General features: G+C 31.2%; 2 protein-coding genes across 2 annotated transcripts in view; one reads left to right on the top strand and one right to left on the bottom strand.

Annotated features, from left to right (window-relative positions):
* LOC106687720 (uncharacterized) overlaps positions 1–12,185 on the top strand; it is a gene marked incomplete at its 5' end in the record, with an annotated part of 16,792 nt that extends 4,607 nt beyond the window's left edge. Inside the window, 4 exon segments of the mRNA XM_014431753.2 lie at positions 1,940–2,193; positions 5,273–5,540; positions 7,425–7,562; positions 8,706–12,185. Of these exon segments, the coding sequence (XP_014287239.1) occupies positions 1,940–2,193; positions 5,273–5,540; positions 7,425–7,562; positions 8,706–8,968 (923 nt within the window). The 3' untranslated portion in view covers positions 8,969–12,185.
* Positions 12,186–13,148: 963 nt separating this feature from the next.
* LOC106687715 (uncharacterized) lies at positions 13,149–15,786 on the bottom strand. The gene is made up of 2 exons (XM_014431747.2): positions 15,324–15,786; positions 13,149–15,233 (listed from the first exon to the last, which is right to left on the bottom strand). The coding sequence occupies exon 2, from the start codon at positions 15,138–15,140 to the stop codon at positions 13,260–13,262; it is 1,881 nt and encodes a 626-aa protein (XP_014287233.1). The 5' UTR covers positions 15,141–15,233; positions 15,324–15,786; the 3' UTR covers positions 13,149–13,259.
* Positions 15,787–18,022: the final 2,236 nt, after the last annotated feature.

Below are 18,022 nucleotides of genomic sequence, written 5' to 3'. Positions count from 1 at the left end.
AAATGCAATGCAAATTTTTAAAAAAATTACCAATGTATAGAAATATAGAAATAAATGAAAAATTAAATAGCTACAGCAGTAAATAATTTTTAAAAAATACATAATTTAGGAAAATTAGTAAATAAATTTAAAAAACATATAAAAAATTAATTAAAACACAAATAAATAGGTTAAAGAACTAAAAAAAATAAATAATCAAATTGGATTTAAAAATTTTTTTTATAATCAATAGTAAAAAGAAACATAATCATAAGTTATTCACAAAAATACTTCATTAACATATTTTAAACAATAAATATTACAAATTTGAAATACAATGATTTATTGACTATAAATTATAATAATGAATATAGCGAATAGCATGAAAAATTGATGGAACTACAAGAAATTTATTGACCATAGAATTGTATCATTATGAGTATAGCAAATTGCGTGAAAAATTGTTACAATTACTAAAATTAGTAACTCTGCATCACAAATTCAATATTCTATTCTAATATATTATTTATTAAATAATAATAACGAGTCTAAAGAAAGTGAAAAGATTATATTTAAAGGAAATAAACATTTTAAGTGGATTAATCAATTCTAAAATGGTTATAATGTCCACAATATTTTATGCTTTTCGGGGGATTCAGTTTATGTTATAGAGGCACTACTTATGTCCTGTTAATTGTGGCACTTCAGTTATCAGGGTCATCTTAATACCCATAGCCCCATAATCCTTGGGGTTCCCAACTCATATTATCGATAGCATTATTATTAGATCAATTTTGACTATTTTTTTCAACCAATAAAATATAATAGCGATATGGTCTTTTAGAAGTTGCACCACTCTTTATTAAGTGAGCAAACACTGTCTTAAGCAAACAGTTTAGTTGCATCTTTACCCCATGAGCCCACTTACTCTTGTGATCCACATACATTTAAAAAAATATAACAATTTATCACTGATTGTAAGAAGGTAGTCTGGGTAGCAGTTAATAAAGGTACAAAATAATAACAAATATTTAATGTTTACCAACATTTCGCCCCACTTTGCAGGGCTAAATGAACCCAAGATACAAAACATTGTAAGAAGTGACAATAAAAAAATAGAATATATATACAAAGGAAGTAAGAAATTATACAGAAAAAATTGTTTGTTTATGAAAAAAGAGACAGCTCGAGTTAAGTAAATATAAACATAGATTAATAGGAAACGAATTAATGATAAATAAAGCCATATATGATAAAATTTTAAATATATTTCTTTTTTATTTATATATTTTCTTTTTTGTTGTATAACGTTTTGGGACTACTGTCCCATATTCATGTACCTTCATGTGTCCAACTTTTAATTTCACTATGGAAATCATGTCATCTACTAAAAAAGTAAAAATATAGAATTAAATATATTCAACTTTTGGAAGTTTTTAACCTCAAAAAATTTATTGAAATTACTTTTTATTATTTTGTACCTTTATTGACCACCATCCGGACTATCTACCTACAATCTACTTCATAAGGTCAACTATCTTCTTCCAATGTTTATTACTAATTTTAATAGAAACTGATATACCTAAATGAATTGACTTTTAAGAACTAATTTATGATTTTTGTAATAAAAAATTAATGAAAGTACCTCTTACAAATGTTTAATTTTCCTTTCTAATGTTTGTTACTTTTCAAATATTAAATAAATCAATGATTTTGACTTGTGCCTTGTTCAGGAAATAATTTAAAGGGCCCTATATCTTAGAGTATCCATGGCCTCCACTTAGTTTAAGAAGGCACAGATTTATTATGTAGTGGTTGAAGTAATCATCAATGAAATGGCTATCTTAATATTTTTAATATAAATAATTAAACCTAGTGTCCCCACAATCACACTCTGCCCTTTCCCTTCAAATTCGTTCTTAGAAATTAAAAAAATCCTCAAAATTTTTTTTTGTTGCAGATACTTTGGACGATGGAGACAAGGTGTGTCCTGTGATGCCTGGTGGCCCACCGAAGGAACTCATTGTCGGTAAGGACAATCGATCTGCGATTATTGTCAAGGACACTCAGTATCTTAAGAATTGGTCTGGACGATGGGATTTCGAATGCAAATTTATCGTGAGGACTAAGGATCGAATGGGACTTTTTGCGGTCATACAGAAAATGTCTTTTCGAAGGGACCCAGAAAGTGATGCTTGTATAGACTATATACAGGTTAGTTGTATTTTCATTAATTTAGGTTGGTTTTATTCGCATCTAGTGGAATAGAAATGTTTCAGTTTGAGACCGAAACAGTTATTCAATTTTTACAATAAGTTTCATTTTAAAAGTGCTGCTACTTTTGCCAAACTACAGTGTATTTCCACATGTGCAAGCATGTAAATGGGTTATTTGGATTGGCTGATATAAGTTGGCCTGAATTTGTGTCAGACTCGTCGAATATTGATTTTTGTACTTTAATCAAAGGGCTTTTGTGCTAATGCATATGCTGCTACCACACGTTTGTGCTCAGTTAGTATTGTTTTGGAACTACCAAAAGATAAATATTTGTGCTCTCGATGTTTTAATTAATTAAATAATTTCTCAAATTTTCGGAATCTATAATTAACTCAAGCTTAAGATTATGTTTCTCAAAATTCTATTAATTGGGGGTGATTCAGTGGGTAAGGCACTGTGCTACTAATAATTTTTTGTCCTATAACATATAATAACTTTTTCTAATGTTTTGTCTTATCGTCCAAAATGGCTTCCTATTCTTGCTGGACAGAAATTTGATGAGGACTTCCTCATCCTGGAGACATCATTTCACCTGCGGGCCCAAACAACGAATGCCCATCTCCTCTCCTCTATCTTCGATGTTTACTGATCAATCCAAAATTAATCGATTGTGGTACAATCGCTCCGCTTTACTTGTTATGGTTTGTGATGCGAACAGTCTATTGACAATTGTTATGTTTTTCTATTTCTTCTTTGATTTTTCTTTTTCTATAATTACTGTATAGGAACGACAAAGGTTGAAAAACTTCAATCCATCTTAACACAACCAACCCTACGAACACTTTGGAAGGACGCGCACCGCCATCTTTCTTGTTTTGAAACAACGTATTTATTTTAGATAAAGAAAACTGGTTAGCTTGCTTTTTGATTTAAAATAACAAATAACAATATTAGAATGATGCATAAAATAAAACATATTAAAAACCCTTTATACATCAAAATATACTATTTACCAAAGAAGAGCATATTACAATAGATTATAATATTACTAGTTTAGATGTTATAATAATACAGTGTCGTAATTAGTGAAATGAAAAAGTAATTAAAAATATATGTATATTTAGGTCTGTTTAATCTATCGTCTTGAACAGGACTGATGAAGCCCTATGAAGTGTGGCAGAACATCGGACAATAAATAGTTGAAAACTATTTTGTTCTTTTTTTACCACAACCCTGACCATTTTCTTCATATTTTATATTATACGGTCAACTATTTATATATATATTTATGCTGTCTTGTGGTAGATTGATTATTATGATGAGTATATATCAATCAAATATATTTGGACAGCATTACTTCTGAATGAATAAAGCATTTCTCTAGTGATTTACAAAAAGAATCCTGTTTCAATTGAATTAAAAGAATTTTTATTTTTTTATCTTATGCAGTTTAATATCTACTTAATTAAATTCACGGATTAAATATGTTTGATTATATCGTTGGATATATATAAGTTTGAGTATATCAGAGACATGTTTTTTGGAGCTCAGGTCCAAATGACTTCCATTATAAGTAACTTGAAAGTTAACTTGTTTTTGAGATTCAGATATATGATTAATTAAAAAAAGTGTTTATTTTTACCTTTTATGATATGATATCCATTACTTAACATTCTTGATTATAAAAAAGCACATTTTAATTTCTCATCTAGTCTTTTATTGTTTGTTGTTCGTTTCTGAAGATAATTTTAACTGAGCCTACAGAGTTGTTATCTTATCATAAGGTCATATCACCAGGGCATGTATCATTTGTTTTAAGAATTAATCTATATTTCTTTCTTAGATCTATCTTTTAAAAAAAAAAAATTTTTTACCGACACTCTAAAGCTCAAGAAAAAGAAAATTATATAGGAGTAAATTAATTGCGTGACATGAGATGAAATGGAAGTGGTAGGAGAGGGACAGAGCTGGTTTATTCTCGCAGGAAAATTTTTAGATTGTGAAGAGAAAGTAGGAGCTTACAGTAACTTAACAATCCTGGCAGTGCCGATCTGATTAAGTTAGCTCTTGTTCTCATACTCAATTAGAAAATGGCTGTTCCAATTCTAATTACTATTATTATTATTCTAGAACTTAATATTTTTTGCCTTAAGCTATTAGAGAGAATGCTTGATCATTATTAATACATCATTTCATTTCCGGAACTTTCACTTCTGTAGTTAAGTCAAGACTGTCGCAAATATTTTTATGTATATATATATTGTTTCTACATGTTTATTATTTATACTATTGATTATAATTTTTTCTTATATTTGATGAAGGAAAAAAATAAATAAAAGAAAAGAGTTGTTGGATTCTGAGAGAAAATTTTGAAATTGAATAAAATGGAGAAGAAAAAAATTAAGAAAAATAAAAGGTGGAAAAAAAGGAAAAAGAAAAAAAACAATAATTAATTTTTTTTTTAATTAAAATAATTTTCCAGTTATGTTAATTTTTAATTATGTTTATTGATGAAAATTTGGATTTTTATATTCTCTATTTATAAATATGTTCAAATAATTTATATCCTCTGTTAATAAATATGTTCAAATAATATTTTATGTTACATTTGTAAAAAAAAAAAAATCCCTAATACTGCTGAATTCATTTTTTGGTTGGTTCAACATAATTTTTTTCTTTCCTGAAAAACAGAATCATATTAGTTTAAGTATTCCTAAATGCTAACAAATGCCATTAAAAATAGTTTTTGAATTTTATCAAAATTTATTAACTGTTTACTGGAGAGGTTAGAATTTTGAGTTAATGTTCCCAGGGAGATGGGGTTGCCTGAATTTTGTAATTTTTAATATCTTTTAAAAAGTCTCGGCTCGTACCATTCAAATCGGATGTATCTTTTTTTTCTCCTTTGGTTATTCATAATAGTCTGTGATATTTTGAATTTATCCATTGTTTATTATTTCTATCAATGAGAACTTGTTATTTAAAAAAAAAAAATTAAAGGTTAAGAAATTGTTATTGAATCAAATGAATAAATAGAACATTTCTCTTAGAAGAAAATTATTTATATTTGTTTCAGTTCCGGTCTGTCCCAAAGAAGAAAAGCTTATTTTCATTGTTCCACCGCGAGGAACGGGAAAGTAACAAATGGAGCAAGAAGTACTGCGGCCAACTGCACCAGTTCGAGAGCGTTGTAAAGGACGAACCACCACCAACCTCCCAGGTCGCCTTCAACGCCTATATTTCAAAGGAGGGAGAAATCGAAGTCCTTATTCATGTCGCCGTTAGTCGTAAGCTTGATCAGGATTCTTCCACCGAGATCGAGATTGCTTTCACATCTTATATGGGTTAGTTAAATAGTTTAATTTATTATTTCAGCATCAGTTATCTTAAGAAAGACCACTTTAGTGTAAAATATTTACAGTTGATAAGAACTGCGTTGGAGTTATATAATGTTCGCCTTAAGAATTGTCTGGTCAGTCCACTCACATGGCTATCCTTTTTTTTTTTTTTTTTTTCGGCCAAGACTCCCATTGGAGTCCTATACTCCCTAACCATGGTTGGGGGTCAAAGTTCTTCATTTTGTGGGACCGCCACTCAATGAAAAAAGTCAACGTCCCAGACCGGATTCGAACCGGCACCACCAATAGACATCAAATTGATTAGACTGTGTCTTAACCACTGAGCTATGGGTGGCCCCATGGCTATCCTTAAAGGGTCCACTTCACAATAGGACAAAATTAAGAATGTTTATAACAAAAATAAAATGACTGAAAATTAAATTGTAAACCTTTCTGATTATAGAAAATTGTAATGTTTCAAGTAGCAACTATTTTTATTGAAAACATGGAATTATAATTTAGGTATTTGAAGGAGATGACCATCAGGGCTTTTTACCTTCTTTGTATCTTTTTATTTTAGCCCTGATGAATAACCTACATTAGGAGTATTCATGATGTTGTCTTAAATGTTAAATGTTTTATATGTTATAAGTATAGGATTGTGAGCAGTCCTATTTAAAGTCATGTTAAAGGTTAACTGCATAAGAGCTCCTAGCGGATTTTCTGAGCAACTTTCTTTTTAACCTTTCCTTTAAAAACTTCATATTATTGTTTACTTCAATTTTTGGATTAAAGTAATTGATTACAAAAAGGCCTAAAATGAGTTAAAAGTGGAAGTTTGTCTTCTTGAAGCGTCTTCTTGATCCTCTAACGTGTAAGGAAGAGAATCAAGTTGAGATAATTTACAACTGTCATTACACTATTTTTATTGTCATATATTGCTTTATTAGTTTAAAAACATCCAAGACAATACTAACACAATCAAAACCCAAACTAGGAGCAAGTAATATGTATAATACTACACTGTTGGGTGATGTAATTTTCCATTTAACAGACTCTCAACCATGTTATGTTGTTTTAGCATGGTAAAAGAAGGAAATATTTCTCCATTTAACACGCTTTAACATATTAAACTAAAGATCATGAATACCCCTTTTGAAGGTTGAAACTTTGGCAATAAATAAATAGTTGAAAAACTTTTAGTTAATTCTTTATTTTCAAAAACCTTAAGGCACTCTTAGTTTAAGAGGCCCTGTTTCACATCAATAAAGAACAGTGGGAAGGATAATAGTTTTGTAAATTATGACTTTTAAATTCTTGGACAGAAAGCACGAGCTAAGCAGTTTCGAGATTGAAAAATAATAAGCATTTCCTGCCTTTAATTTCCTCATCAATTTCGTTTTTCTTGTTAAACCTATCTACCTGTTCAAATGTATTTCCTCCTACTGGAAGATCGATGACTGACTGTGTGTGATTATAAAGGAAGATGGTTTGATTACGGTCTAGGAAAAAACTCAAATAGTCGTAAAACTATTTAATATGAACCAACCTTTTGCCCCACATTGCAGGGTCTCATCAGAGGCTTACAGATGGCAAATAGTTGGGTCATATTAAATATTTTTACGACTATTTCAGTTTTTTCCCTAGACCGTACCCAAATCATCTTCCTTTTATTTCCTCCTATAATTAATTTAATTGATAATATTATTTTTTTATTTTATTCAATAAAATTACTCCATAAATATCTTTAATTGTATATAATTCGCCAATTCTCATGTATCATATGACCAACAGTGTGCTGCCTTCTGTGGTTTTGTCTGTCCTGGTTATAGTTAATTGTTTCTATATACTTCCTGTATGTATTTCTATGTACTGAATTTGATGTTTCAGATTGTTCCGTCGCTCCATCAACTTACAAATCATGTGGTGATGGCTATTGTATCCACAAGGACTATTTTTCGGACAATGTAGTAAATTGCCCTTTCATTTCTTGTAAGGATGAGCCTAATTGTCCGAAATATGTTTATGGTAAGTTATATTGTATAGTTTTTTATTATGATACCTATTCAATATCATTCTAAGACAGTTTTTTCTCTTAAATTTTTACACATATCTTTTCTACTATCAACAATATTTTGCTCCTTACAACCATTTTTAAGTCTATTCCATCTGAAATTCATTAATACATCATCTATTTTTTTTTTATTCGGCACTACTGCCCTTGAAGGGCCTCATTACAGATTGCAGCTAGGCTAGTCTATCGGCAGCAACCGCTCGCCATTTTCTAACCCCAAGTTGGCGCTGCCTCAACATTGTCCAGCCATCTCATTCTAGGATGTCCACACTTTAGGGTACCACCCGGCTTTTCAAGAAGCTGCTTCCTTGGCAGACGATCCTCCTTCATATGCTCCACATGCCTGAGCCACCTTAGCCCTCCTTTTTTATTACATTTACTATGTCTGGCTGACCATGGAATGCTCTTAAATCTTCATTTTTTCTAATTTTTCACTCTCCATTAGAGTAGACTAGTCCATATATTTTTCTAAGTATCTTTCTTTCCCAGGTGCATAGTTTCTCCATCTTCTTTATCAGGACCCATCTCACTGTCATAGGTGACTGTTGGACGAATAATAGTCTTGTAAATGATGACCCTTAGAGCTCCAAGAAAGATCTTTGAACTCCAGAACTTTATGCACTGCAAAAAGCAGTGATTTCCTGTTGCTATTCTAGCTTCTATCTCCTTTTGTCGTTCATTATTTTCGGTGACTAGTGCTCCAAGATATTTATAAGACCTACAAACTGGGAAGTTGTGGCCATCGACATTAATTGTATGTGGTGGCATCAGTGTAGGGTTCTGGGACACCATCTAATTTTTTTTATTGCTTAATATTTATTGAAAATTCTATCTATCTAACTTACTAACTATTATTGACTAATCAATGTTTACATACCAAGATTTCACATTACTGTAATATTATATTTCATTTACTTTAAAATGGACTAAAAATTTATTTGATAATTTTTAATTATTTAACTACTTACTTGTATTTTTAGTAAATTCTAAAATCTATGTCATTCTTTCTTAAAACTTTTGTATTTTTAACAGTATTTTGATTTTACTAATTACTTTAGAATTTGATCTTGATATAATTCAATTGTTGATCATTACAGATCCGACTGAATTTGAGAAGGGCCTGGATACTAAAGTATACGTAACAGCTGTGACTTCAATCTTCCTTTCGTTCTTCCTATTCCTCGGCTGCATCATGCTCTGTAGATACTTCGATATGCTCTGTTGGTCAGAGACCGTGCCCCAAGATCACCATAGGGCTTCAGGCACTGAGCTGGAACAGGTCAGCCCGACGGCACCACCTCCCGAGTCCCCGGACAAAGACCTACCGCCAGCATATGAAACCCTCTTCCCAGGAAGGTAGTTGCAGCCATAGTGTGTCAAATGGTTCAAACAGCCTCTTATTCTACTAACGTGTCACGGGTCTGCATCTTGCACATGTATAGGACTCACTCGAGCTATATCTTTTAGTATAAGAAGAAATATATCTAAATTACTGACAATGAATATCCTTGTCGGTAGCTTTGTACATATAGGTATATATGTATTTATAAATTTTTTATTAGATGATTTGGTTTCTTAAGAACAAATTTATCAAGAATAGTGTTATGTTGGTTAGCTGCATGAATCCAATGAAAGTCAAACATGTCTTAACAGTGTGGTACCAATCCATTGTTTCAGGTTGCTTTTTCTAAATCATTTCTTTTCTTAATTTTAACAACTTCTGTAAATTATAATTTATTGATATTATTTGTTTCTCACTTGTATTTTTATTCATAGATGTGTTTGTGTGTAAGTATCCACACGTAAAATACTTAGCTATGTGTTGATTTCGAAGTTATTTCTTCTACTAATTTTCAGAGTGGGGAAAAAAAAAAAGAGAGAGAAGGGATTTATGATATGTTTCTCCTTTTAAAGAAAATACAGATACCATTCTGTCTTATTAAAATTTGTTTAATCAGGCAAAATAAACAGACTGTCTAGCGAACAAATTATTGCTCAAATATCTATTTGTAATTTTTAAACTACCCAGACTACAACTCAGTATTAACATTGAAATGATCGCTTTGCCGTCCAACTTTATTAGTCCTCGTAGAATCCATTGACTTTTTCAGGGTGAATTTACTGTTAGCATAATTCTTCGAACATTCTTTCCGAATTAGATTTTTCATTCATGTATTTTTTTATTTATATAAATGATCAAAAGTAATTTTAAATTATTTATTATTGTAGTATTGTAATCGTTGATGGATTATGTCGACTATTGTATTCATATTGGGTAAAATAATCATGTCTTTTAAATTCTTTTTATTCAATATGCCAAAATTAGAGTTAAAATTAAAACAGATTACATGAGATATGAGTTATCGAACATAGGGATAAGTAATTTAAATTGAACAAATTATAGATAAAAAAAAATATTAAAGATGAAAGGCTCCCTCTATAAAGACTATAACATCAAAATTGAACAAGATTTTTCACCTCAAAAAATTCTTTGTGATCTAATCTGACTGTTCCTAGCGATGAATCAATCCTTAATGAAGACTCATGTGCCAAAATTGAAAATATGTTGATGTAGTCTTAGGTTTAATTTTATTAAAGTTTATTTTTCTTCTTTAAAGTTTGAAGAAATTTCAGTTATGACCTTCTTTTAGAGAGCTTTTCAAATAATAATAATGTAACAAAAGTACAATAAAAGATACAAGTAAAAGAAACATGTATAATGATATGTGGTGAATATTTTTTCACTTATAGCTTTCATTGTATTTGTTAAATTATTATAATATCTATTTTATTCTTATTTTTTTAATATAAATAGTTCAATTTTCATTACTTATACTAATTTAGTATTCTTTCATTTTTAATTAATTTAAATATAGCTTGCTTTGAGGTATTGGTTGATGAAATGAACAGCATTGCTTAAAATTTTAACTTAATTTTTTTTTACTTCTAGTTCGTCTAATGATTTGTATTAAATTAAATTAGTAATTAGTTATTTTTCTATTATAATTTTTAAAAAAACTTATAAATACTGTTGTTTTAAATAAATAATATTTCGGTATGCCATTTTACATAGTAGACTCAACTATTTGCAGCTGACGAAACTATATTTTGTTTTAATGTTCGATAATTATGAATTATCAGTTAAAAAAAAAAGAGAGAAAATTGAAGAAAAACATTTGTTAAAAACTTGTGGCATAGATGATAGTATTAAATCTAATGGTTGATATCACCAATAACTTAACTTGTACTACTCCAAATGAGTTCCATCAAAACTTAAATCTAGAACATTAGAATTGATTTTATCCTCTCATCTACTTTTTGTGATTGATTAGTTGGTGGTATGAAACCAAATTATGATGCAATTTTATTTTTAAAACTGAAATAAAAAGAATACGTTAACATTTTAAGGAAAAATTATTTCACCAATGTTAATTAATAAATAAAATATTCTAAGTTTAAATATTCTAATTATTAAAAATGCTTCTATGTTTTTAAATTACTATTAAGAGCATTTCTTCTCACTAAATTATTATTCAATTTTTTTTTTTTTTTTTTTGAGTTTTTGATAAAATTTGTTTTATTTTATTTTTATATTTTAAGATTAAGCATTTTATTGCTGGCTGGTCTTGCTCATCGACCGTTATTAAAGCTTGAACAAATGGTTAAGGTGCTATTGATCCTCTTCGTATTTTTCATAAAGTCTTTGGTGAACAGTGCATTTTTTAAAATGCCTTTTATTTTTTTAAATGTATATGTATATATTATATAATGTGATACGAGACCAAAACTGTATTGTTGTAAGCCATATTGTATGTTAGGTGAACTATTGTTTTAAAATTTTTTTTAAGTGTAATGAGTCCATGTGAAGCTACTAATGTTCTTCCTTTTTATAAACTATTCACTAATAATTATTAAAAAATTATGTTTTTTGATTTATGAGGAAATGGATTTATATCACTTTAAAAAAAAAAAAAAGACCCAATTATTGGTCTGATAATGGATGTATATTTTTGTAAACTTGTTTTGTAATCTCTAGTCTTTAAGACAGCAAGTACTGAATAATAAAAATAATGTGGATGATAGAATGCTAGGAAGGCAGCGTAAGTATTAAGATAAGATAAGAAAATATTAAGATATCATATTTAAAGATATTAGAGAATCTAGTTTTTTATTTAGTTATCTCATGCAGAACCTTACAGTAGTTACATATAAATTAGTCTTTCAAAATTTGTTTGACTGGATTGTCTTGAGCTTCCTTCCTTGCCTTCCATATTGAAAACATAAAAACAGAACTTAAATGGAAACCATCTGTGATCCTGGTAACCCAGTAGGCCATAAGTATTCATCTTATTGTGAAAAGGTATTAAAGATGTCAGCATTTCACTACTATTTTGTTTATGAAGTCTTCCAAAACAGGTAAAATTTAACGATAGAGTGCGAATACTGACATGTACAAACATATGTGTATACACATCGTATATATGTACATGAAGATGTATAATCTACTTGTTTTATAAATATAAGCTTTCGTGTAAATTATGCTTTTCATAATAAATATATCGTATTTTGGTATTGTTTTGATGCCTCTACAATAACAAGTCATTTTTCTTTATTAATATAATTTTTTTAAAAATAATTTATTACAAAGAGTGATAAAAAAAATTTTTTTTATGTATATCAAGGTGCCTCTACACATTTATCAAACAATGGCAAAATTGCGCATATGCAAGTGTGTGGATGGGTTATTTGGGGCTGATCAGTGTGGTGTCTTTCTGTGGGCACAAATTAATGGGCACTTGTGCTGCATCCTCTCCACAGGTTTGTTTTCAGTTTGCATTGTTTACAACTGCGAACTGATGAATATTCATGCTCTCTGTGTTTTAGTTAATTAAAGAATTTCACTAATCTATCATAAATACATATTCATGAAGAGGTCTATGTAATTAAATTAAAGTTTCTGATAAAAATTCTAGAAGTAAGGTTAAATGTATAGGTTAGGTTATCTCTTACAATTTTTATTATATAGAACCTAGTTTTCTGATATTTATGTTTCCTTTCATTTCTTCTTTCTTTATCCTGTTTCTATTTGTAAAGAAAATAGAGTAAATCAAAAGTAATAGCCAACAAAATACAGAACAAGTGTGTGGATAAGGACCTTTGTTTCCCTAGCATTTCTGGCAAATATGTTGATCTAGCATTATGTCATTGGAACAAGTATTTATGAAGAAAGTGATATCTTCATATCAATTTTTTTTATATGTTACAGAGTTGAAACTGATACCTGTAAAGAAAATTATTATTTCTGTTTTTAAAAAGTAGGATAAACAAAAAACAATTAGTAATGTTGCTCAAGAAAAAAAATGGAAGATAGATGAAATCTGAAAACATTTATATCTTGCTAAATTGTTGTCACCCCCCTGAATTCTTAGGTCTTGTCTCTTTGCCTTACCACTCATGCATTCTATAACACAATCCCTGTTAAGAATTCTATTAGCAAATTTGAACAACTTCGGTTACTTAAAGTGAAAAAACAAAACAAAAAGAATTGAAACCGATTGTATAATTGAGTATCATAATTTATCTATTTAAATGGTTTACCTTATACGCCAGAAAGTAAGATGTCAAACACATATTACACTCAACAATATCCTTCACTCCACATTTTTATCTTTACAACAATTAACATTGGTTCCATTCTTTGTGCGTCTACAATGCGTGGCCGATTGAATGCTCTTATATTTCCTAGAGACGTTAGAACTGCAGCAAGTTGAAATGTCCGATTCGGCAATTCTTCTTTGTTGGTAAGGAAAAGCCTTCAAGAATCCCAATTTGTTCGTAAAAACGAACCGCTTTGATCTCCTTTTTCCAACACTAAGGTAGGAATTTTTGCTGCTCCTGGAGATCAAAGATGGAAACTTTCTGTATATATCGTTAGATTCAGCTCTTCCAGATAGCTCATCCCCTATGTACCCCTTTCTAAAAGGATAGGCATGAAAACTGCTCCTTTCCATCCTTCCAATAAATAGATTTTTATCCTTTTCGCTATGAGCGTTGCGCGCTTTTTCCAACAAGTAACTTTCAGTAGATTGTAAAGAAATTTCTTTTACTTCTTCTTCAGTCGAAAATTGCTTATTTATACTTTTTGTCGATTCTTCTAAAGATCTCTCGGGTGCATCAAATTTCGTTTGATGATTCGGCCATTTCTCCGATCTGAGACAAGAAATATGGTCTCTTTCTGACTGTAGTCTAGCTTTTTTACAGTTCTCAAAAGTGGTTTCTGGTTTTCCATTAAATCTCTTTCCATGGCCTTTGTTTGATTTAATTTGATACCCTTGGCAAACTAAAAAAAATTCCGTCTTTTCGTTTGATACCTCTTTTTGTATGTCTGATGTGCGATACTCTTTACACGCAACATTTCCTTTTTTTGCCGCAGTACGTTCCTTCCTTAGAATCTCTTCACTGCTACATTTATTGTACGATGTATTGCAGGGATGACATGGTTTGTATTCTTGGTACTGCTTATACTCGGGGCAAGGTTTCTCCACTGTAAGGCACCGATTATAGTCCGTATAACACGGTATTTTCCTATTTCTTCTTATCTGCGATTCATCATCTATAAAAGAACAATCATCACCTTGCCTCAAAATGTACGCATCACTTTGATCTTTTCTTTTTTTAGGGCAACAGCCGCAATTTTTATTTTTATTTTTTTTTTTACTTTTTAGCTTCATCTTTGGAATCTTTCCGCGCTTAGGGCGTTGGGACGTGGAACAAATCTGTTTCGTTAAAGTACCGTCACATATTCGTCCAAGTGGCTTAGCCCTGGTCATTACCCGTCCACAAAACATACAAACGTGAAACGGTTCACACTGTTGCATGCAAACCGGCGTGGCTGTAGAATCGTATTGCAATTTCTGGCTTGGCTCACGGTACAGCTCCCCACTCACCCGTCCAGAGAGCTCGGTCAGGACGTAATTGCAATCGCATTGGTTGTTCTCGTCGGCTAGGTAACATGGACTTGGCATCGTTTCCGTTGCAAAAACGACGATATTAGAGTTGGCCGTTTGATGAACTGCTATGTACTTAATATGGCATTGTTCACCCTGTGGCACAAGAACATTTGCATTGTTCTGCTTGACGTCAGATGGGAGTACTTTTTTGAACAAGACTAGTCTCTTCACCATAGCCACATCGCCTTTAGCAATCTGAAAGCTATTAGCTGATACGATCTTCACTTTCGAAGGATAAGACTTGAGCCTCACCTCAGTGAACCTGGAAGTAGCGAACAGTTTGATACAAGTCGTGGTAAGCTCGGAGGAGGAGAAGGAGAAGAGGAGAACAGTGTAGGCCTCAGGTAAGATCGGCTTCTCAACAACACGGAACCTGCCCTTCTGGAAACCCACCAGCGCAGAGAGGTGAGTCCCCGCGTCCACCTGGTGATCTCTAATTATTGCGTCACCTCTTGGCATCTTTTCAGTATTTCTGGTGTAATAAGTCGTACTTCCCTTGCATCTATCCGGCCGTGCTTCCATACTCACTAAGTTTCTTCATGGGTGATGTATAATAGAGCTTCCATTTGTGTACAGGATGTTCCTTTTGTGATTTTGTTTTCATGGACTAGAAACCTGTAAACCAGGATGACATAAAAAAGAAAAAAAAAAGAATGCTGAAACAGATGGATTTTATTAAAACTTAAATGTAAAATTGGTACAAACCTGTATCATTATATCTTCTCTACCACGTTTTGATTTATAAAATATCGCCTGTCCAACTCTGAATCATGATTTTCAAAGTCAAGGATTTCTATGAGGCAAGGTTCCGATGTTGATGTCAATAATCATATCGGAACTCGTTAACGAGTGATCTTGGATTAATTGACAACTGCGTTAAAACCTTAGAGCTATTAGAATGTAAACAATATAACAACAATACTTTGCATGAGCATTCCAATTGAAGTATCAAATGTAGAATACATTCCCCTACTCCCTTAACTTTCGACTTCGGAAGGTTTGATAGTATTTAATGTACTTGCAGCATGATGAAGGATGTTTCTTCTCTTTCGAAGACTCTTGGCTGCACGAAGTTTATAATACGATTTAAAAAAACTAACTACAGATTTGGAAATCCATCTTAAAAAGCATTAACACGATAAATGGGTAACCCTATAACAATAACCTGAACTAACGTACACTTACGATCGTGCAGCTATCGCAAGCAAAGAACAATACACTTTTGTTCTCAAATTAAAATAACAAAACTACATTAAGAAACTTTTTCATAATTTGATAAAAAAAAAAAAATGTGTTTGTAGTTTTCTTTTTTCCTGAAATATATTTTTACGTTGAGAATGTAGACTATTTTTCTAATAACGGTTCTTTTGATAATTTCGGACAAAATGGGAAGAGATCCATAAACAGTGCTTCTGATTCTCCAGACTGAAAAGTATCAGCTCAGTGCCTTGAAAATACCCGTTTTACCCGACAAATACTCGTCACTTGCAGCTAAATCGTTATAACTGTGCCTGCATGGTTGTTATAGTCATGATTGTACTGTCCTACTAGTTCTTGCGTGACAGTTGATAGTAAAAGTAATGACAGTGAAGCAAGTGCTACGTTAACTATCACATGCATATGTCTTGGAAGTAAATTATCGTACAGTTTCCACTATAGTGGTAGAAGCGTTAACCATTTTAGCCAACATAAGGGGTATTCATGATCTTTGGTTTAACATGTTAAAGCGTGTTAAATGGAAAAACTCATGTTAAATCGAAAAAAATTGCCTTCTTTTACCGTGGTAAAACGAAATAACATTTAACATGGCTGAGAGTCTGTTACTTGGTCTGTTAAATGGAGAATGACGTCACACAATAGACCAGTTGAGATCGCCGCCATTTTTGTTGCTGTGACAGCTCAGTTCTTTCGTGTATTTGTGGTATTCATATCCCTGTTATTAAACCAGAATGGATAATTTTAATGATACATTTGAGAAAAAAAACACTGTAATTTCAATCTACTATCTGAAAATTTGTAAACGCTCGCCAAAAAAAAATCTCACTATATGAACCATGTAATTATTCTTAAGGGACATATGTCCCAGAATAAAGTTATTTTTTCATTTCATTTCATAAGCTAAACTTTCACACATATTCCACTTTTCACTCACTCTAGGCATGTTGTAATTAATTACTTAAATCAAAACTGAAGTAAACAATAACATGAGGATCTGGAAGGAAGGTTATAAACATAAAGGCTTATACAATAAGTTGCTGAGAAAATCCGCTAGGGGCTCTTATGCATTTAACGTTTAACATGACTTTAAATAGGGCTGCTCACAATCTTATACTTATAACATTTAACATGGTAAAACATTTAACATTTAACACAACATCATGAATACCCCTATTGTAACTGTTTGATAGTTACTGTCATTTAATGTCGCACTTTGTCTGGCGTGATCGTTAATAGTACAAGTAATGTAAGTGGACTAACAGTCGTATTAAAAGCCATTTTAAAAAGACACTTGTGTTCTGAATTTATAACTTACTAAAGAGAAATAATTTAGTAATAGAATACAAGAATAAGTGTGAATGTTCAACACAACATTCACCAAATTAGAGTGGTTATGTAGGGACTTTAGGTATCGATTATTGTTCGATTCAAGTCAGCCCCGACAAGAGCTCTGTGGCGGATTTTATAACAGTCTAGAATGTTAATATAACCTTGTGCACAGACTTGATATTTATGTGTGTGAGTGAAGTAAACCAATTGAACATTATTGTGAGCTTATTCTTATTCGTTACCTACAGTTATAACCTACCTTGTAATAATAGTACAAGAGCTCAAGAGGAGAAAAAAGGCAGTTATTTCACCCGTTTTTTATTACTTTTATGAAAACTATGTAGTAATGTCATTGAAACAACTGTCACCCTAACTATCAAATGTATATGTCTTGACTGTAAATTATCGTACAGTTTCTATTATTGTGGAACAAGTGTTAGCAACTACCATGGTGTATTTGATAGTTGCAGTAATGTCCCACTGGGTCTGCATGACTATTAATTGTACAAGTTATGTTCAGTTAACTAACAGTCTCATTAACTGTCATATGTATACGCCTTGACAGTGAATTGTCACAACTTATCAAACTTACTAAATGTAATGACGAACTGTGAAAAAGAAGTGTTCCTATATATTTGCTCAAAAACTTGAAATTGTATCAGCCCCGAGCCCCAGAAATAACTCACTCCGGGTCCCAAAAAGAATCTGCTGTGGATTTGTTTTTCCAATATTAAGCTCAAGTTTAATTTAGTAAGAATTTTTATGATACTGTGTGGCTGTACTGTTATACTCTCTGTAATTTCATTCTGAGGTAAAGTAGTTACTTGGCTTTCCTCGATATTCTCTGGAATATTGTC

Source organism: Halyomorpha halys, unplaced genomic scaffold, assembly GCF_000696795.3.
Source record: "Halyomorpha halys isolate HHAL.00 unplaced genomic scaffold, Hhal_1.1 Scaffold1000.1, whole genome shotgun sequence".
Lineage (NCBI taxonomy): Eukaryota > Metazoa > Arthropoda > Insecta > Hemiptera > Pentatomidae > Halyomorpha > Halyomorpha halys.
This window is presented reverse-complemented; position numbering and strand designations above follow the sequence as displayed.